The sequence below is a fragment of the Equus asinus genome, chromosome 28 (genome assembly GCF_041296235.1).
Source record: "Equus asinus isolate D_3611 breed Donkey chromosome 28, EquAss-T2T_v2, whole genome shotgun sequence".
Lineage (NCBI taxonomy): Eukaryota > Metazoa > Chordata > Mammalia > Perissodactyla > Equidae > Equus > Equus asinus.
Genome location: NC_091817.1, coordinates 37,429,886 through 37,452,623, shown reverse-complemented (window position 1 = coordinate 37,452,623; position 22,738 = coordinate 37,429,886). Strand labels below are relative to the sequence as shown.

The 22,738-nt window shown below is 38.6% G+C and overlaps 1 protein-coding gene across 4 annotated transcripts in view; it reads right to left on the bottom strand.

Moving 5' to 3' along the window:
- HYDIN (HYDIN axonemal central pair apparatus protein) overlaps positions 1-22,738 on the bottom strand; it is a 338,461-nt gene that overhangs the window by 286,049 nt on the left and 29,674 nt on the right. For all 4 annotated transcript variants that reach the window (XM_070500558.1, XM_044761259.2, XM_070500554.1 and 1 more), the window contains exons 2-5: positions 20,620-20,777; positions 18,721-18,846; positions 9,589-9,708; positions 6,185-6,319 (exon numbers count right to left, since the gene is read on the bottom strand). In XM_070500558.1, coding sequence (XP_070356659.1) covers positions 6,185-6,319; positions 9,589-9,708; positions 18,721-18,846; positions 20,620-20,754 — 516 coding nt within the window. In that variant the 5' untranslated portion in view covers positions 20,755-20,777. The remainder of the gene's footprint in view (positions 1-6,184; positions 6,320-9,588; positions 9,709-18,720; positions 18,847-20,619; positions 20,778-22,738) is intronic.

Genomic DNA, 22,738 nt, shown 5'->3' with positions numbered 1-22,738 from the left:
TGGTAGAAAGTACCATCTTTACACTTAGGATTTTCAAATACTTGTCTCTAGCCCCAACATCTCCCTTTTACCACAGATAATTGCACCCAACTGCTTACTTGATATTTCCACTTGGATGACTAAAGGGAAGTTCAAATTTAACATATAAAAAACAGAGCCCCTGATTCCCTACCTTACCCCCACCCAGCCTCACAAACCTGCTTTTCTTCCACTGTTCCCTATTGCAGGAAATGGTGCCACCATTTGGTCAGCTGCTGGCCAAGATACCATGAGTCAAACTAGACTCCTTTCTTTCTTACACCCTTTATCTAATCTATCAGCAAAGTGTGAGAGCTCTACCATCAAAATATATATCCTTAATCCACCTCCTTCTTATCACCTTCACTGTCGCCACCTTAGTCTAAATCATCCTCATCTTGTGCCTGAACTATTGCAATAGCCTGGTGTCCCTGTATTCATCAGAGTTCAGTTCTGCTACGTTTAACAGGGAACAGAACAAAATAAGACCAGCTTAAACTAGACAGATAGAAGTTTATTTCTCTCCCATAAGGAAGTCCAGAAGTCAGTGGGCCAGGCTGGTATCCACAGTGTCACCAGAGACTCAAATTCCTAAATCCCTGCCCTACCATTCTAGCACACAGCATCCATCCTCAATGTCACCTCAGGAGGCAGAGTGATTCCTGGGATGCCAGCTATCTCTCACAGCCAAGCTGCAGGCCAGAAGGAGAAGGCCGAAGGGCAAAACAGAGCACCTCCCCATTGTGTCAGCTCTCGTCAAGTACAGGCCTTAGAAATCCTGCTCACATCTCATTGGCCAACGTTGAGACACGGGTAGCTGCAAAGGAGGCTGAGAAATGCAATCTTTTATTTCAGGCAGCAATGAGTCCAATCAAAATTTGTGATTCTCTTATGAATGAGGAAAGAGAAGACGGATGTCAAGGGTAGGCAGCTAGCCATTATGCCTCACACCTCCTTCAGTCTATTCTCTACGCAACAACCAGAGTGATCCTAAAGTGTAAGCCAGATGTGTCATTCCTAATCAAAACCTGCCAGGGTAGATAAAGGGAAAGGATCAAGCACCTCTCTTTCCCGTACGAATGTACCTCAGGATCTTCACTGAATCATTACAAAAACAAAACAAAACGTAACAGACATTTTGTGCCTCTTGATGTGATGAAATAGGAAGTACCACATCACCTAAGAATTCTTGCCAAAAGAAATTAAACATGAATCTAATCAAGCCTCTAGATCTAACCACCAATTTATAAGAAATAGAAAGGACAGAGGACCATTCTACAGAATCTGATGGGGATGCAATCAGCACCTTATTTTGATCCTGATTTAAGCAAACCAACTTAAAAATATATACGTATGACTCAACTGGGGAGATCTGAATAGTGGCCAGATATGTGATGATACTAAGGAGTTATTGTCATTTTTTAGGTGTGATAATGGTATTGTGGTCACGTTAACTACGGGACTTGCTTCAAAAATCCTCTGGGGCAGGGGGCCAGATGGGTGAAGCAAGATTGGTCATGCGCTGAAAGCTTGAAAATCTGGGTGATGACAGTTCACTATACTGTTCTCTCTACTTTTACCTACGGGTGAAAGCTTCCACAGTAAAAATATTTTAAACACTTTATGGTGGCTTCCTATCCTACTTTGCATGACTTCTAAGACCCTTTATGTTCTCACCCTTTGCCAACTCATCTCCTACCCTGCTTCCAGCAGCTTCCTCTGCTCTAGCCACACTGGCCTTCTTGCACTTCCTCGAGCCTGTTGCCAAGCATGTTTCAGTCACAGGGCCTTTGAACTTGCTGTTCCCTCTCCCAGACAAATATCTTCCCTCTGATATTTGCATGGCTTAATTTAGTTCTCTGCCCAAATGTCACCTCATCAGAGAAGTCGTCCCTGATCCTCCTACTGGAAGGAAACAAGAGCCCCACTACTCTCCATTCTCCATCATGTCAATATCTGACATTAAATTATATATTTGTTTGTTTATTCATTGTGGAACATAAACCCCATGAAGGCCAAAGCTTGTTCTGTTCTCCAAGGGATCCTGACATCCTCACTCATAGAACTGGGCCTGACACAGAGTGAATGAAAGAATATTATTCATTTTTCATATCTTTATTTGGGAACTAAACTATCAAGAGTTCTTCATAAAGAGAATTCTCAACATCCTTGTTAGCCGTATTATAAAATGATGTTTATCAAGTCCGGGAAGCTGAAAAGTAGCGACATGACTCACTGAAGATGCGACACAAAATGGAGAGAAACACTCTTCTTGGAGAGGACTTAGCCATCTTTCTTCTGGTTGAAATGACAAGAGAGAAAGCTAACATCTAATACATTCACGGTGCAAAAAGATATTTGAACCCTTTCTATATGCTTTTGCTTTTATCATCTGCAGGCCATCCTCAAGGTAAAGAAACTCCTCTCTATTTTTTTGATATTAATTTTCACTTACTTATCTCATATACAAATATTTACTGCACACTTCCTGTGTGTCAGGCACTGTGATAGGCACTGGGGTTCCCGGGGTGACCCAGACAGAGCTAGGGAGGGCGAATTCCAAGCAGGAAGAAAATAAAATCCCTATAATTATCCTTGCCAACAAAAATTGTTGATTGCGGAAAATTTTATGATAGCCGCACTTGACTTCAAAACGCTGGCAATATAGTTCATTACTGCTGTACACCTAGACAACATAATATATGTTAACATTTCCCTACTCTTCTTGGGTCACGATTTTTAAATTTCGTAGTTACAAATCAGGAAAATTACTTTGACAGCAAATTAGATATTTTCTTAAAGCATAAATGAGTAATAAAATTGCATCACTTCATATTTTCTTCAAACCACTGCTGCCATTTCCACATGACAACACTATAGTAAATATATGCTTTCTTAAGTCCAAGGAAGTACCCAGTTTTGCTCTCCTATGAAAGCCTAATATTTTTCATATCCTTTTTAATAGTAAAGATACAAATTTAAGAGGTCAAGAAAAATGCCAGGCTCAAGAATTTTATAGTGTTATGATAACATTGACTATTATATTTCTACCATAGATGACACGTACCCTAGGATTATTAGGTTAAAAACATATCCAGTCATTTATTTTAAAAGTCTGTGTGAGAAGAAGAGATAAGGAAAGCCAAAGTGAATTTGCCGCACCTGTTATCTGGGTATTTCGCATTCTTAACAAGATAAATCCCTGGGAAGCCAGATTAACAGACGACAGAAAAAAATGTAAACTGCATTATCATCTTTGACATGCTAATATACATGGGTGCTGAAAACCCAGTTGAAAGGGGACAGCTTGTTAAGCTGTGGCATGCTGCAATTTACATATCTTGCCTTCCAGATTCGAGGAGGGTAAATGGGAATGGAGCGTGTTCAGATCAGCAGGGGATAAGGAGGAAAAATACATATGTCGTTGGCTATCAATTTGGCCAACTGAATACTAAGTGACACTGTGAAAAGATTGACTTCCATTTTTCCTAAAATAAATCAGGCTCTAGTTACTCCTCTGCCACATTCTGGAGCAGCACTAAAGGCAGCACCACAAACCCCAGCTGGTCATTCTGCGCACGGCCTTGTCGGCTTTCCCACAGTAAGAGCAAATGTAGAGGCCCAGATGACTGGAAAATCTACCGAGAGTGAGGCCCTGCTGATGGTGCAAGTGTCATAGGATCCGTGCAGTAGAAGGCCACCAAAACCAGCAGCAGGAGCTTCCCCAGATACCCACCATCAGTCTCGGACAGTCAGCAAAAGAAGACATCACTGAGTCCTTCGAAAAACGAATTCTGTAAATTATATTATAGCTTAGAGCCCAAATCCAGTGCACAATCTTAATGTATCCAAATCTGGATAGTTACATTTCTCACAGGTGGCCATTATTCACACTCTCTGTCTCCTCATACTTGCACGTTGCCTTTGACAACTTTCAAATACTTAGAAGAGGAAACAGTAAAACAACATTTAACTTAATTTTTTAAATGAGGGGCTCCCTGAAAGACATGCAATGTGGGTGAAATGGAGTGGTAAGAGGGAATAAAAAAACTAGGAGTAAGATAAGCAGCCACAATATTTAGCCAAGTAATAATCCTCAATGGGCATGTTAGCATTTCATATTTATAAAGCAAATACAAACATACTAAAATACATTTCAATTATTTATTTGCTGTACATACAAGTAGTAATAAAATCTCTCTTTTCTTCTAGCTTTTGATTAGGGAAAATTTAAAATATATACAAGAAAACAGAATACTGTAAAAAACCCAGGTACCCATTACCCAGATTCAACAATTATTAACATTTTGTCATATGGCTTCATCTATAGCTCCATCTATTCCCCCTATTGTTATTATTATATTTTTATAGTTCTGTACAGTAAAATTTAGATATGTTAGAAAGCATAAAAATATTAAATGTACAAATTTGACAAATGAATTCACCCATATAACCCACACACCAATTATGATCTAGAACATTCCACCTCCTCACAAAGTTCCATGTTTCCCTTTCTCAGCCAGACTACCTGCAGGGACAACAATACTTATCCAATGGAAGACTTACTTTCTCCAGCACAGAAAAAATTAAGGAAAGTCAACTCCTCAAATCCAGCAAAGACTCATGACCAGCTTCCTACAGAAATGACAGTGTAGGAATTTGACACCCAAACAAAATCCAGGTACTGTTCTCTTCACAGATAGTATTCAGATATAGAGTCTCGAGAAGAAACAAGGACTTCAACAATATATAATAAAAAGCACTACTTCTGGGGCTATTCATCTTTTCCTTTATTTCAGTAGTACCCCAAACAAAATTATAGGCCCATAAACACAACCCAAGACATAAATAGTAATACCACAAAGTGGAAAAATAATAACAGCAGTGTATTAAAATGGAATTTCTAACCACTCGCTACAGCGGTACACGCTTGGCAGACCACATTCAATTCTCCATCCCTGCTCTCCAGAAAAGTAGGAACAGTAGCAATAGCAGTGGGAATACTGGTAATGACATTCGCAGCAGCTAATCAGTATTAGTGATGGAGAAGCAGGGAATCAAAGCTAATTCTCTCTGTCTCCATTATGCTCTGCTGATTCCAACTATAATGGCAAAATACAGATGAGCACGCACACTATTAACATTATATATAACCTGATATTTTGTTGTGCCTATTTCAGTCTTGTTTTTTGGTCTTCACTCATTCAATCATGCCCTTTCCTCCTCCCATGAGTCCCCATTTTGGCCTATGTGGAGGAGAACTCAACACACAATTTTATGCTCTTGGAGAAGGGCTGGGAGGAGGCCTCCGCCCTCAGTCCCCCTTAGCTGGTCCCTGCTTCCAGGAGCAACTGGAATTTCTACAACTGAGGAGAACCTGAGAATGGGCTAGATTCCCACGGCGATAGTGGTGTTGAGGGGAAATAGGCTCCTTTTTTGACTTGGGCTCTTTCTAGCCTGCCTCAGCAGACAGGGTTGAGCAGGCCGGGCAGGTCTCTGCACTCAGCTCCAGCTCTCCACTCGGCCTTGGGGAGAACTATCTATTAGGTCAGTCCTTCACCAAAGACTGGTGATCTGCCAGTCACTGGGGAGCAGGAGGAGGCCCTGTCTCGGCCTCAGGTCCTGGCCATATTCTTTGCCATCAATGAGACAAAAACTGTGATCATTATTTGGATCTTGGGTCTGTTTCCTAAACTAGTTAGAAACTGGGGAAGAGGGATGTAACCAACTAGGATCCCACACTTCAAGAAGCCATAATCTTTATTCTTTGTCTCAGCTCATTGCGAACTAGACCACACTATTTACCTTTTCGGTGTCCCTCTAGCTGTATAGTCAAATAGAAATATGCTGAGGCAGGTGTTGGGGGAGCACCCAGAATGATTACTTTTCTTTATACCCTGGCTACTTACAGCTCATATAAACCCTCAGCACTGTTTGACAATTCTTTCCTCATTCCCAGGGTGCACCATCCCCTCCTCTCACCCATCCCTATCACTCCTCTCACCACCACCAATGACAATGATAACACCATCAACACCAACACCATCAAAAACACAACCACCACCATCAAACCACCACCACGGCCACCACCCCCTCCTCCGTGAATGTCCAGAATTGTACACTGCCAGTGGCAAGCATTCAAGCAATTTCTTGCCAGCGTTGTTACCTTGTTCTCCTCTGGAGTGAAGAGGATTCGGAATATGGATGGCACTCCCGGAGCTACTTTGTGGCCGCTATCTTTGGGGCTGATTACTTTAAAGTAAGGTGAACTTTGCTCAACAACTTTCACCATCCTTGGAATCTGCAAGAAAAACACACAAGGATGGACACTGTGCATGTGAAAAAGCGGAAGAAAAAGTACAATCTTCGTAGTTAAACCCCAAATCTCCGTCTGCTACTTACTAGCCATGTCACTGTGGTCAGAGCTGAACTTCAATTTCCTCAACTGTAAAAGGAGATGACAGTACCTACCTTTATCCCAGGGCCTCACACAGAGGAGGCATTCCATGCATTTTAGCTTTAATTTTTATTAAGATGATTATTATTACTCATTTGTATTGTTATTGCAAGTCTTTGCTGATTTTATTACTTAAATGTGACTATCTTCAAAGACTAACTGCTTAGTCATCTAAAACCCCACCCACACAGCAGAGGGAAGCCAGATTTCCCAACATTTGAGAACTGCCCTGAGAGAAGAAACCACACTGACTGCACTCCTGCTAGGGACCATCCACACTGAACATGCTGTGCCACTTAACCCTCATCTCAGCCGCTGAGCTTCATTCTGACTCCCGTTCTACAGAGGAAGAAACAGACACCTGCGCTAAGTGATACAGCTTCACCAAGCAATGGTGTCGGGAGTCAAGTCCTGGCCTAACTCCACCCTTCCTCTCTATGAGGTTATCCTGGGTAAACACCACTGGGAAGCAAGAACAAAGAGAGCAGGACACTGTCCCCAAGGCCAGTGTCAGCCCAGCTTCAAACAGTGTCATTCCTTTAAAGTCATTCTTCTTCTCTGCCTGCCTCACCCAGAGCACATGTCTCTATCTCAGATAGCCCACACAAGAAAAGAAATGCAATTGTGAGAAGAATGGGGGTGGTCAGGGTGGACGTTCTAGGCACATAAGGAAAGGGAGAGGATTGTTTTTTTAAAGATTCAAAGGGGGCAAAAGGAAGTTAACTATAGCTAAGTATAACCTAGCAGTCTCGGGTGAAAAACAAGGAAAAAAGAACTCCCACAACCTCTCAAAGCTGAAACTCAGATGGGGAAGGGAAGACGAAATGCACAGAATTCAGACAGATCCTAAGGCTAGAGAGTGGGGAGGTAAGGAAGGGATGTGTGCAAATCTGATAGGAACAGAAGTGGCTTTGCTGGGAAGGGAAATGTGCAGTGGCCCTTATGATGTGCTCAATGATACTATGTAAGCTTGCTGGGAATAATTTTGGCAAGAGTAGCATTATGGATTAAAAACTAGAAAGGAAAACACCATCAACACTAATAGTAATAATAACAATAATATTGGTTTAGTGCTTACTACACGACAGGCACTGAGCTGAATACCTTACATTCATTATCTCATTTAATATTCCAAACAACATACCGAAATGGTTACTATTATCATCCCCAAAGCCTGAAGAAGTGAAGTGACTTGCCTAAGGTCTGTAACTAGGAGACAGCTCAAATGGACTCGGAACCCAGATTAGTCTGACTCTGGAGTCTGGGTGCCTACAATTGTACCCGAAGTAGAATTGTGCTGCTGCTTACAGAGTGTTCATGGCATACTCTCACCCGGGGTGTGTGAGAGAGACAGAGAAATAATGGCCAAACAGGCTCTCTCTTTTGCATTCCATGCCAGTGAGAAAGCAAATAAAAGGTGAATGGCACAGAAAGCATTTCTCAGTACCCCAAATCTGTCCCAGTGGTCCTTACAAGTCCATGAACTAGGGAAGTAGAGAAGAAGGCTTGCGTCAACCACCTAGTACACGGGTCCTGGGAGTAACTCACTCAAGACCAAGCCCGTGTAGCCGAGAGAAATCTCTCTGCTCCTTGGTAGCTGGACTCGCTCTGAACTGGGACCCCTCCTTTCACAGGGTGCTACACTCTAGCAGCATCTTACCAAGTAGGTGTTGGGTTACCCATGAGAACTGAGTACCCTTTGGCAGACAAAATTTAAACACGCCCCATACCCTTTACTTGCTCATATAAACCCACCGACACTCACTTCTCATTTAGGGCTGGAGAGGAGTAGCTAAATTAGTACTTCCTCTCTGCACTAGCTCCTCTCCATCTTTAAGAGCCTAAAACTATCTGAGCAAGAGTCAGAAAGCAATGGAGAAAGGGAAAAAGTGACCTAGAAGTGAGAAACTGAATCGGCTGGCAGCCCTCCATGAAAGGAGAGTCCTAGCGTCTACGTCATGTATCTCTTCCTTAGGTCTAGGGACATAATTCTGAGCACCTTCGATTCTTTTTCTTCTCTCTGCCTACTCTTTTAGCTTCTGTCCCATGAGCTTCTCTCGCCAACACTCTTGCAGCAAAGAACTAAATACACCATTTTCTCCAGAGTCTGACCTTGCTGTCATTCAATCACCCCGTTGATCTCTGAAAGGCATCACTGATTCCTTTAACGAGCTACAGGACTGAATGTAACTGCAAGTCTTCCCATTTGCCTTGAATTCTTGCATAGTCTTCACTTATCTTCCCTTTTTTCTTATAGCTAGAATTTTTTGTCTCCACGTTCTTGGATTCCTGTAAGTATTCCTACTTGTCTTTACACCTGAAGTTTAGCATCTCTCAGATGCCTTCCTCCTCATCTGATTACTTTTCACACTAACTGTGCCTCATGCTGACCTCCCGCATTACTCTTTCTTTCATTATTGTTAGATGTCAAGGATATCTCCCGGCACTTAATATCTTTTCTTGAAATAAACCCTAATTTATCTCTTAAGAAAAAGGCATAAAAATGGAGAAGAAATTCTCAGTTGCAACCACAAAGAGATAAGGTAGAGACAGTGGGAGAAGCCATCCAAAACTGTCTGTAGACAAACTCTGAAGGCTATCTGAGGTAGAAGAGAGAAGGGAGAAAAGGGGGACAGGGATCTCCATTCTGTTGAAGTTTAAAAAAAGAAAAACAATTTGCCGAATATAAATGCATTGGCTCAACAACTGTAATTCGCATGAGTAGACTTTATGCTTTCAGTAGGGGAACTGATGGCTCGGAGGCAGAGTATACAAAGATGAATAGCAGTTGCCGTGTCTTAAATGAAAACCCAGCCCAAGTGGTCACATATGAGAACTTCATGACATTCATCAAGCCAATCCTTTATTCAACAAAATGTCAGTGCACACAATTGGGAGTTTACCATTTGTTGGGCACTGCCCTGGGACTGAACATATAGCAACAAACCAACATAGTCTCTTTTCATTAAGCTTATGGTCAAAGCGCATGTTTTCATTTATTTTCCTAGGTCTATCAAATTAAGGAACTTATCTAAGATCCTAAAGGATCCCATTTTATTTAATCCTTTCTTATATATCCATGAAGGTACAGCTGTCTCAGCAAATATACTCACTTTGTCATTGTTCCTCAAAACCAGTGGAACTTCATAGACTTCACAGGGAGTATAGTTCTGGAATACAATTTCTGACGGAAAGGGCTGGAATAATGCCTGATCCAGGTCAGTTCCTGAAAACTGGAGTTGAAAGAGCAAATTAATCTTATAGTCACACAGTGGCAGAAATGACTGGGGAAGGTAAGAAAGTACCACACAGACTTATGGATATTAACACTAAGGTTATTGTCATCAACTTCTTTAACACAAAAGGAAGTAGGAATTTTGGTTCTCAGTTTTAAAAACATAGGCTAATTAGAACACCAACTCAAACTTCCATTTTCAGTAATTGGGAATAAGGTAATTTGAACCAATTCCCCTATGATAATAACAAGAAAACCTATATCAACAAATATCTGCTTGGCGGCACTGAAGAGCTAACAAGACAGTATGATCTAATGTTGAGACTATGAATGACCTCAAGCTAGTGGCTTGTGTAGAGCCCAACAGGTTTTGAGTATTGCCATGTTTTCTTAAAAATTTAGAATTCCCCATGATGCCCTGTCATGGTTGCACCGTGGGGCACCTTAGCACACAGTTTGGAAACTGAAGATGTAAGTATTCATCTCAATAATTTAGAAAAACAATAGCAAACATAAAAAACAAATAAAAACCCAAACAAATGAAAAAATGATGTAACAAAACAATAGAAGAAATTAATGAAATAGAAAATAACTATACTTACTATAAAATCAACAAAGCCAAAAGTTGAGTCTTTAAAAAGACTAAGAACATTGATAAAATATCTAGTGAATCTGATTAAGAAAATAAGACAGAAGGCACAAAGAGCCAAAATAAAGAATGAACATAGGGACATTACTACAGAAGCTGAACTAAGTAAAAAGAAGCTGAACTAAGTAAAAAGATAATAATTGGATATTATGTCAGTAAATGTGATAAAATGTACAAATTCCTAGGAAGATACAATTTATCAAAATAAGTACAAAAAGAAATAGAAAATACAAAGAGTTCTGTAACTACTAGAGAAATTGAATTTCTGGGTAAAAACCTTTCATAGAGAAAACCCTGGCCCAAATATCTTTACAAGCAAATTCTAGCAAACATTTAAAGAAGATACAACTTAAATATTATAGAAACTCTCCCAAAGGGAAGAAAAACAAAAAATTAAACATCTCTCAACTCAATTGATGACGTTAGTATCACTTTCATATACCTAAGAAAGACAGTAAGAGAAAGGAAAACTATAGGCCAATCTTACTCATGAACCATAAATTAAAAAAGGAAACAGACAGAGAGACAAAACATTAGCAAACTGAAACTCGCAATATATAAAAAGGATAACACATCATGACCCAATTGGGCTTATCTCAGAAATTCAAGGTTGTTCTAACATTAGAAATTGATCAAGAAGAAACAAAATTATCATTTTCCCAAAAAGAAAAAAATGTTTATTTAGAAAATTCAAAATAATCTATAGATAAACTATTAGAATTACTAAGTGATTTATCAAGGTCACTGAGTACAAGGTCAACATACAAAAATCAATTATATTCCAGGGCCAGACTGGTGGCATAGTGGTTAGGTTCACACACTCCACTTCAGCAGCCCGGGATTCACGGGTTTGGCTCCTGGGCATGGACCTAGCACCGCTCATCAAGCCATGCTGTGGCGGTGTCCCACATAAAATAGAGGAAGACTGGCACAGATGTTAGCTCAGTGACAATCTTCCTCAAGCAAAAAGAGGAAGATTGGCAACAGATGTTAGCTCAAGGCCAATCTTCCTCACAAAAAAAAAACCCATAAAACAAAAAAATAAAAAAAAATTATATTTCAATGTACTAGAAATGAACATTTAGGAAACGAAATTTATAAACACACCATTTAAAATAGAATCCCCAAACATAAAATACATAGGAATAAATCCAGTGAGAGATGTACAAGAACTTTATTGAAAAAAACTACAAAATATTATTGAGCAGAATTAAAGAAGACCTACATAAATACAGGAATATACCATGTTCATGAATTAAAAGACTCAATATATTAAGGATATCAAATACTCTCCAAATTGATCTAAAATGTAATGCAATCCAATGAAAAAAAATTCCAGCAGAAATTTTCTTGGAAATTGAAAGGCTGATTATAAAATTTATATGAAAAAGCAAAGGATCCAGAATAGACAAGATGCATTTGAAGAACAAGACAGGTGAGCAAGAACTCGCTCTACCAAGTAGCAAGACATTATAATCATATTATTATGTATCATATACTGTTACTTATCATTGTAATTCAAACTGTTGGATATTAGCACAAGATTTATCATAAAAACAAATGTAACAAGTTAGAAAGCTCAGAAACAAATCCTTAAATATACAGACACTTAATTTAACCCCTATTGCACACCATTCCAAGTGCATCAAATCTCTCAATGTGAAAGGTAACACAACAAAGTTTTCAGAAGAAAACCAAGAGGAATGTCTCTATGATGTTGAACAACGCAAAACTTTCTTTAATAGGACACAGAAAATACACAACATAAATTAAAAGATTGGTAAATCAAATCATATTGAAATTTAAAATGTATGTTCATCAAAAGATACCCTTTAGGGAATGAAAAAGAAACAAAGAACGGGAGAAGATTATTTGCAATACAAATAATTGATAAAGGGCTAGTCTCTAGAATACATGAAGAACTTTTACAAATCAGTAAGAAATGGACAAAAAACATAAACATGCAGTTTATAAAAGATATCCAAATGGCTAATAAACATATGAAAAGGTGCTCAACCTCATCAGAAATCAAGAAATTGCAAAGTAAACCAGTGTGTGACAGCACTACACACCCAATGGAATGATTTAAATTAAAGAGAGGGACAATATTACCTACTAGCAAAGACGTGGTGCAACTGGAATTCTCACACACAGCTAGTGGGAGTGTAAATAGGTGCAAACACTTTAGAAAACTGGCAATTACCTACCAAAGTGAAACACAGGCATAGCCTATAAGCTAGAAATTCCACTTTCATGTATATTCCACTTTGTTTATATGCCCAATAGAAATGTGTACATGTGCATTCAAGATACAGGAGTGTCTATAACGACATCATTTATAATGGTCAAAATGTGGAAAAAACCAAGTGCTCATCAACAGTCAAACAGATAAACAAATTGTGGTATAGTCATCAATGGAATACTACACAGCAATGAAAATGAATGAACTACTGCTAAACACAACATAAATAAATTTCAAATACGTAATATTGAATAAAATTAGCCAGAAATTAAAAAGCACATACTGCGGTATTCCACTTATATAAAGGTCAAATAAAGGAAAAACTAACCCATGATTAGCAGTTCTTTTGGAAAGAAGGGGGAGGTAATAACTGGGAAACAAGCACAAGAAGGCTCCTAGAAGGCTCGTGAAGTTATATTCTACATTCTCTGATCTGAGTGGTAGTTATACGAGCATGTTTACGTCGTCAAAATTCATCAAGCTGTGTGCTCATAATACACACATACACATATGTAAATTCACTAAAAATTTTATTTAAAAATATACTTTTGACAAAAAAAGAATAAAGGATAAAATAATTATAATCATCTCAATAGATGCAGAAAACATTTGATAAAATTAAATATCTGTTCACAACAATAAAAGAAAAACCTCCTAGCAAACTAGGAGAAGCAGGTAACTTCCTTAATCAAAGAGTATCTAGATCTTCTCAAAGAAAACAACAACATTGTATTTATTGGTAAAATATTGAGATTTTTTTTTTTCTTTTACTCTAGCAAATAAGACAAGGATACTTTTGATCATAACTTTTACTCAGCATTCTATTGGAACTAGTAGTAAATTCAGAGACGCAAGTGAAATACATAAAAAATTAAGATCGAAAAGAACCTTAAAAGCATATTGCTAACTGAAAGAAAGCCAATCTGAAAAGGACACATACTGTCTGATTCCAGATATACGACATTCTGGAAACGGCAAAATGATGCAGACAACAAAAATCAGTGCCAGTGTTTGTCAGTGGCTCAGGCAAAGGGAGAGAGAGATAAATAGGTGGAACATGCAATTTTTAGGGCAGTGGAACTATTCTATATGATACAGTAACCGTGGATACACGTCATTATACATCTGTCAAAGCCTACTATAGAAAGTATAACACAGAGTGAACCCCAAGGTAAACTATGGACTATAATTAATAATAATGTATCAATATTGGTTCATCAATTGTAAAAACAATACCACACTAATACAAGATGTAAATAACAGGGGAAACTGTGTGGTGCAGGGAGATGAGGCATGTGGGAGCTCTCTGTGCTTTCCATCAGTTTTTATATAAACCTAAAACTTCTCTAAAAAATTGTCTACTAATTTTTTTAAATTAAGATTGGAAAGAAAGAAATAAAACTGCCATTATTCTAAGATAATAAGTATTTGCATAGACAATCCAAATAAATCCATAGATAAATTATTAGAATTACTATGAGAATTTTAGCAAGGTTGCTGGATATTATGTAGCAGTAGTTAATAAAAAAATTTTTAAATAGATACTATTACAAATTACTCCTCAATAAATATAACAGAATTTTAAAAAGAGGGAAAATCACATTAGATAACATTGCAACAAAAATAAAAAACATCTGAGAATAAACAGAACAACAGCTATGCAAAAGATTTCTATGGGGAAACTATAAAACTTCACTGAGAGAAATTAAAGAAGACTTCAAGAAATGGAGAGAGACGATATGTCCATGGATTTGAAGAACCAATATCATAAGGATATCAATTCTTCCTAAATTAATTTACAGACAATGCAATCTCAACCAATATCTCTCTGCTTGATAAATTGATTCTAAAATGTGCATGGGAATGCAAAGAACCAAAATTAGCCAAGATACGTTTGAAAATTAATAAGAGAAAATATCTTTAAAGAACAAAGCATTTTGCTCTACTAGAGAGAAAGACTTAAAACTTTTTTTAGAAAGCCTTATAAAGGCTTATATATATATAGCAACGAAAACACAGTGGTTTGGAGACGGATAAGCAAACTGACCAATGGCATGAAAAAGTCCAGAAACAGACCTTTGCATATACGGACACTGGATATAGGACAAAGAAGCCCCTCTAGTGCAGGAGGAAACGATGGATTTTTGCTTAAATGACACTTAAAATATGAGATGGACTCTGCGTAGGTTGTAACTGGCAGCTTGAGCTCCCTTGCCCACCCTCCTGCAATAAATAAGCAGAGTCGAGAGAAGATGCCCAGCAAGAATGTCTGCAACTTCAGATTTCAGGTGAGGCTTGCGTTATACAGCTCTCCAAGGCAGGCGGCACATCCTGAGAGGCAAAACCACCAACTGCTTGTTTGGAATAACAGGGACGGCAACAAGAAATTCCCTGGATGCCATCTCACACCAGGAAATAGTGGGGAAGGCAAGGCTGACTTGGGAAACACAAATACACATATTAATAGGAAGCGGTCTGTCACGAGGCAGGCTAGAAGAGGGGGACTCTGAATCCTAGGAATCCCCACAGTCACACACAATCCTCTTTCATAAAGAGCTGCACTGAGAATCCTGGAGAATTCCTGCTGGTCCAGGACACCACCCAGGCCCTGCCTCAGCATTGACGGTCTATAAACAGATCGCGTCTTTCTGTCAAAGACAAGTGGTGATAATAATTGCAATGATAAATCGAGCCAGGATCCACACAAAAGTACTTAAGAAAAAAAAAAGAAAAGGAATAAAGAAAGTGGCAAATGGAGAATAGTTAACAGAAAAGTCTTGCCATGAAAATCTTAACCGCACCATTTCACCAGAAACTCAAAGAACATAATGGAAAAAAAATCAGAGAGCGTAAAGCAAATATTCAAGAGCCCAGGGAGAATATAAGCAATAAAAACGTACATATGTTCACTCAATAAATACTAGCTGAGTTTCCAACATTTTCCATATGTTGAGCAAACACAGTGAATGAAGCCAACATAGCCCTTGCTCTCATGAAGCTGACATTCTTGGGGAAACAGATAAAAAAATAATACACGATCAGGCAATGATAAGGCTATGGAGAAAACCAAAACAGGACAAGAAAACAGAGTGAATGCGGATGGTTGCTCTTTTCAATAGATAATCAACAGATGGCCTCTCTGAGGAAATGACACCTAAGTAGAGATCTAAAGCAAGTCATGCAAAGATCTGAGAGAATAGCATTCCAATTAGAAGGAATAGCAAGTGCAAAGGCCCTGAGGTAGGAATTATCTTTGAATGTTTGAAAAGCAGCAAGAGGGGAGTTCAGTGAGAAGAGAATGAGCTGGGGAAGAGTAGAAGGAAAAGAGGTCCATTAGGGAGGCGGGATCAGATGAGGCAGGACCCTATAACTATGAGGGTAATAGGAAGCTACTGGGTGGTTTTAAACATGGAAGGAACATGTTCGAATTTATAAATTTTTTCTATTTTTTGATGAGGAAGATTGACCCTAAGCTAACATCTGTTGCCAATCTTCCTCTTTTTGCTTGAGGGAGATTGTCCCTGAGCTAACAGCTGCGCCAGTCTTCCTCTATTTTGTATGTGGGACACCATCACAGCATGGCTTGATGAGCCGTGTGTAGGTCTGGACCCAGCATCTGAAGCCTGAAACCCTGGGCCACTGAAGCAGAGCATGTAAACTTAACCACTATGCCACTGGGTTGGCCCCCTACTTTACATCTTTTAAAATCACTCTTACTTCTTTGTGGAGAATTGATGATGGGGAGATGAGACGGAAACAGGGAGGCTATTTCAGTAGTCTAGATAATAGTGGCTTGAACTGGGATGGTGGTGGTCGAGGTGGTGAGAAGTGGTTTGATTAAAGTGGTTTGATATTTGTGAAGGCAGAGTTTACAGCACTTGTCATTGGATTCCATACAAGATGTGAGAAAAAGAGAGGAACCAGAGACTCCAAGGTTTTTGGCCTGAGAAAATAGATAAATGGGGATACTATACACCAGAGGGAAGAAACAAAAGAGGAAAAATTACATCTTTAGGGAAGGAACGGAATGCAAAAATTGGATCTTAAATATGTTAACTTTGAGCTGCCAATCATACATTGAACTGAATATATGATCCAGAGTTTAGGGTATAGTCTACAGCAAGAGATAGAATTATGAAAATAATTATTAAAAAGTGGAATTTAAAGCCTTGTTCCTAGAAGGGGTCACCTAAGGAGTAAATTCAGAAGAGAAAGAAGAGGTTCAAGGATCAAGAGCTAGGGAGCCCCAACATTTAATGACCAGCAAGAGGAGAAAGATCCAATATATAAAATTTAGAAAAGCAACCAGTGAAGTAGGAAGAAAACCAAAGGAGTGTGGTATCTGAGATACAAGTGAATAAAATGGTACTAAATAGAGACACTAACTGCATCAAATGCTGTGAGACAACCAGGTATGCTGAACTGGTCACGCTAAAGAATGAATTTTAAGATAAACACACACACAAAACTCAAAGTAAAGGACACAGAGGATAGCCTGATGTACGTAATTACAATGAAATGGAAATGAACAGAAAGCTAAAAACGGATTAGAGAGGAAATACAACATGTTGAAGGACAGACAAAGAAGGTCCAACATGTTCACAATTGATATTCCTAAAGAAAAGACCACAAATGGCATGAATGAATTCAAGAAAGCCTTCTAGAAATAAAATAAAGGTGCATGGTGTCTCAGGAAAAATTTAGTTACATCCTAATAAAATCAGTGGACATTAACTAAGCATATACAGTCTTTGGGCATACAAGCTAAAAGATTAAAGTCTCTATGGTGAGTAAAATCAAGCTGGCTTCATAGTTCTGCAGACCATTATTTAAAGCTGGACAGCAGTGAGGAAAATGCCTGCAAAGTTCTTATGGTGAAAAGTGACCAAGAATTTTATACCTGACAAATCTGCAGTTCAGTATAAAGGCAATAGGTAAATATTACCCAACATATGAACCAAGGAAATATAGTTTCCATAAGCTTTTCTTGAAGAAATTAGTAGAGGGTGACTGTCACCCAACTAAGAGACAAAAGAAACTCCAGAAAATAAAGTAAAAATAAGCAGCTGAGCTGAGAGAAGACAGAGGAGAGAAGATGAGGTGTAGAAAGTATGCCGATTTCCTCATCCTTCATGGCGGGAGTCAAAGTACATTAGAACACACACACAGCAGTACACACAGAAAAACACGCACAGTCTGGTCTTAGCTAAGCTATGGGGAAGGAGCAAATAGCCTTAAGTAGGATAAATCAGCTGTGGGCAAAGCTCTGTTCCCTGCCCTCAAGTTCGAGGGCGGATATGGGGAAGAGAAGAAACAACGAATAACCAGATCTAGCGGCACTCAGAGGAAGAGCAAAGTTTATGCGTATCCTAGACAGGGGAGGCAATATTGCACTGAGAGCAAAAGAGCTTCAGGGATTCATCCATCACGTGGGAAACAACTCGGAAAACTCCCAGGAATGGCCGGGGAACCCTTTGAGAGGAGGCTAAGCGCCAGCAGTTCAACTGACGGACGTTCACACCATAATTTGTGCATAAAAACTGAAGGGCATATTTCAAGAAACTAATTAAAAAGTAGGAAATAAGACCTTATTTATAATCATATGCTCCTAAAACCTAGAATATGTGATTTACATTAGAATATAGAAACGTGTTAAAGTAACTATTCTTTAGTGACTAAAAGGGTATATTTGTTATGGGAAATGAGCCAGAACAGACAGCAAATGCCTACTTTAATAAACAATTCCGCCTTCTTCCTTCCTCGTGATGACAGCTCAGGTAAGGAGGGATTTCTTGCGCTAAGAAGATAATTTAATTGGACTTGGCAAATGTCATTCTTGGAAGTACTTCTAATCTGTAAACAATAGTGTCCAGAAGTAGCTAAGAAAGAAGTGTGACTAGTCACAAGTTATTTTTACTTATTGTATTAATTGTAATTCTCTCCATATCAAATCACAGACAGCAAGACCAACAGAGGTAGAAAAAGAATGTTAAAAACAAAAACTCTGTAAAGGATTAGTCAGCCCAGAAACAATAACTAGGACTTAGTTACTGTTGCTCAAGAACGTTCACATTATTCCAGGGCCTATTTTCTATGGAGGTATGGCAGAAAGCAGCTACCTTTTGATGCGTTGTCTCCCCCATGTCTAAAAGTTCGATGATCTGCGGCCGGCACATCAAACGTGTGTTAGCCAGTCTCTGCTCTGTGGTGAGGGACATTTCCTTCAGGAACTCCGAGGGCGTCAGCTAGGATTTAAAACAACAAGAGCCAAAGGTTCATAAATGGTTTTACTGAAAAAGTGTTTTCATAAGTGCCAGCAATGAATAATTTGTGTTTTCAGCTTTCAGGATAATTCTGGAATGGCACTAAGTTCTCTTATAAAATATTTAAGGTAACTAAATAATACAAGAGAAGCACACGTGCACTTTTGAGCTCTTTGTGCACTAATTTGAAATGACACGTGGTTGCTGTTTCCTGATGATTTTGAAGGAATCACACAAAGGAACCCAGGGGGTGGGGGAAGGGGTCAAGAAATTGCACAGGAACTTCTCCAAAGAGCTTAATATTTATGCTCAGAAGAAGCATCTAAGCATAAAACTTGTAAGTTTCTAAAATCACTTTGGGCTTCAGAGCTAAGGAGTTTGAAATACTTCTATTCCTCAATTGAAGTTACAACACACAAGCAAAGCTTTTGGGTGTCTACCTATCATGTTAGACCAGGTTAAAGAGATATGATAAAATGTCAAGGGTCTAGAAAGTCTGACTACACTGCTTAGGATTGAGTCTGAATTGTTTAGAAATCACAAAAGTGCTGTAGACCTTGCTTTGAAAGAGCTCTAAGCTAATCGTCAGGTCCAGCAGCCAGGCATATTCACAAACCAAACAAGAACACAAAATGCTTTAACACTTTCTAATGTCATAAGAAAGAAAATGTAACCTATCATGTAAATAAAATCATTTAAATAACCCAGGACCAATCACTATTATTTACTTATTATTGTTCTGGAATGTTCACATTGTTCCAGTGTCTATGTTATATGCAAGGAGATTGTGATCTTTGGCGGCAACATAATCAATGTTTTAAAAACATTCCGAGGTGTATAATTTAGCTGATTCACTTAACCTTGGGTTAAAATTGTTGCTCTTCATATTCCCTACAATATTAATTTCTGTGGTTGAATCTATTTAAACAAAGGCATATTTCTACCATAGCCTCCAGTTTGTTGTTTTAAATTCTTCTTGATTAGAACCCAGATTAGAATACTAAAATGTTAAGAGGTATCAGCTTTGTTGTGATTTAAATAAAAATAACGAAGTCTTAAAAGCAAAAGTCGAGTTGCTTTAAATATGAAATAATAACCACCATAAAAGAGAATCATGATAAATTTTATTTTTCTAATTGGAATGTAACTTGAGACTAGTTTCTAAAATGTAGTGAATACTACCGCTAACGCTGTAAATTGTTATTGATATTTTCTATAGTATGTAGTTTATAATTCAATTCTCACCAAATCATTATAATTCATTAAAAATATAAATATTTTTTATTTTAAATGACAAAAAAATTATGTATTTTTCCTAGATACCATATAGTCATTATATTAATGCTCTATGTTCTACATATATACAAGCAAAAATAACTCTTGCCAACCAACAGTTGATAGATTATTTAGGTTAAACCCTATGAAATTTTGATATTTGACTGTTATTGAACTATACAAATGACAGTCCCATAGGGTTCAACCAAATACTTAGAAAACTTTAATAATTTGCTTGCATAGTCTCACTTCAACTGATTAACTTAAGCAATTCAAGCCTCCACTTTGATGTAGATAATTTCAAAAACTTCTCAGGCTTTACGAGGTGTCTATGCTCTGCAGCAACCTACCATGTTAACTAAATTGATATTATCGGTTAGTAATTCTCCGTTTGATATTCTGAGAATGCCAAGTAGCAACAGTCATTCTCTTGAGGAGACTGCATGACGGACTTCACACTGAAATTCTCTAATACATTACCATTCGGTTTACTTCCTCTTCTGTGACCACCTTTGGACTCAGAGGGGGCAACACCTTGCTTCGGAATCCTTTGAGCATTCTGACTAACCCCATCTGAACAGCCCCCATGGATTCCTCAAGTCTTCTACTCGCCATTTTTAGTTATTTCCTTTGCTCACCTGAAAGTGAAAAAAAGTTTTAGAATAAATACAGTTAATTCCTGAATTCTGGTCACATTTTTTAAAGTTTTCTTAAATACAGGAAGGGTTAGAAAATACTGATCTTCAAAAATACATCAAATTCTTGGAACAACCGCGTAATTAGTACGTATTCCCTGTTACTAGTCTAGACTTGGTTTTATCCCAAAGTCTAGGATCCCTTTTAGACAAACCAAGTGATTCTAGACTAAGCTCCAGGAAGACATGGAGTTACAAGCAGTTCCCACATTTTGGCACTTTTATCTTCCCCAGATAAACAAATGAACACTGCTCAATAAATATACTTCGTAGTTTTCTACTTTACCTGTTTATTTGACCATTCTCTCTCAAGACACCCTTCAAACGGAATAAGCATAAGGCTTGAGGATGACAGATGAACTTCAGCAGAGCACCGACAGTGAGCATTTCACGTATTTAATTGTAGGGCTGAGATTAAAATGAAGTTGAGGACATGACGAGAGGAACAGAATTTAAACATATTTTCTGACAAAGTAGAAAGTATGCAATTTTAAAATGAAAGGAAAAAAGAGAAGGAAAGCTGAAAGTAGAATAAGATCATTAACAATTGCGTAAGTAATAGGTAGGAGTCAAACTGTTGAGCCAGATAGAATAAAGGAAGAGTAAGGGCCTCGTGGTAGAAAGCCTCTATGATGGCAGCCAATGACCCTCGTCTCCGAGCATTTCCGTATGTGTGTAACCCCCTCCCCCTGAGTGTGGGCTGTACTGAGGTATTCTAACAAATAGAACACGGCACAAGGATGGGATGCCATTTCTGAGACCAGGTAGAAAGAGACTTGATCCCCTCTGGGCACTGTCTGGCTCTCTCCCTTGGATCACCAGCTGCCGCATGGTGGGAACACTCAGGAAGCCTACAGAGAGGCCAATGTGGTGAGGAGTCCAGGCCTGACAGCAATGACATGAAAGAGCTTGGAAGCAGGTCTTCGGAGGCCTGCCAACCACCATGGGAATGAGCTCGAAGGCAGACTTGCCAGCCCCAGCTGAGCCTTGAGATCTCTACAGTCCTGGACAACAGCCTGACGGGGAGACGTGAGGAATCCTGAGTAGGAGGCACCAGCTAAGCCACATCTAGATTCCTGACCTATAGAAACTGTCAGAAAACAAATATTCAGTGTCTGAAGCTACTAATTTTGGGGTAATGTGCTATACAGCAACAGATCCCACAGGCATTATAAAGGGTTTATATACAAAGAAAACTACTGAACATAAAGATAAACCTTCCTAAATACCAAATGAAATTTTAGAAAAAGCAAAGAAGACATAATAGAGAAAAACAACAGATCAAATGTAATATACAAAATTATTACAATATAAAATAATATGGGAAGTGATATCAGTAAGATAGTGAAAGAAGGGGTTTGCAACTTCAGTCTCCCTTACACAAAGACCAACTGGCAACTATCCACATACAAGACAGCTTTGTGAAAAATCCCAGAATCCAGGGGTGAGGCTGAAGCACCCCCGTGTATCATAGAGACGTGGGAAAACCTCAAAAACATTATGCTAAGTAAAACAAGCCAGTCACAAAAGACCACATATTTTATGAGTATATTCACATGCAGTATCCAGAACAGGGAAATCTCCAGAGAGAAAGTAGAGTAGTAGTTGCTTAGGACTGGGAGGGATAAAGGGATGGAAATGATAGCTAAAAGGTATGGGATTTCTTCCTGAGATGATGAAAATGTTCTAAAATTGACTGTGGGAATGTTTGTACATATTCACATGATTGTGAGTATACTAAAACCTGTTGAATTGTATGTACACTTTAAATGGATGAATTTTACGTTATCTCAGTAGAATTACTAAAAATAAACTTTAAAACACTTTTAAAACATCAGTTCTTCGTGGATGTTAACTCAGGGACAATCTTCCTCAAGCAAAAAGAGGAAGATTGGCAAGAGATG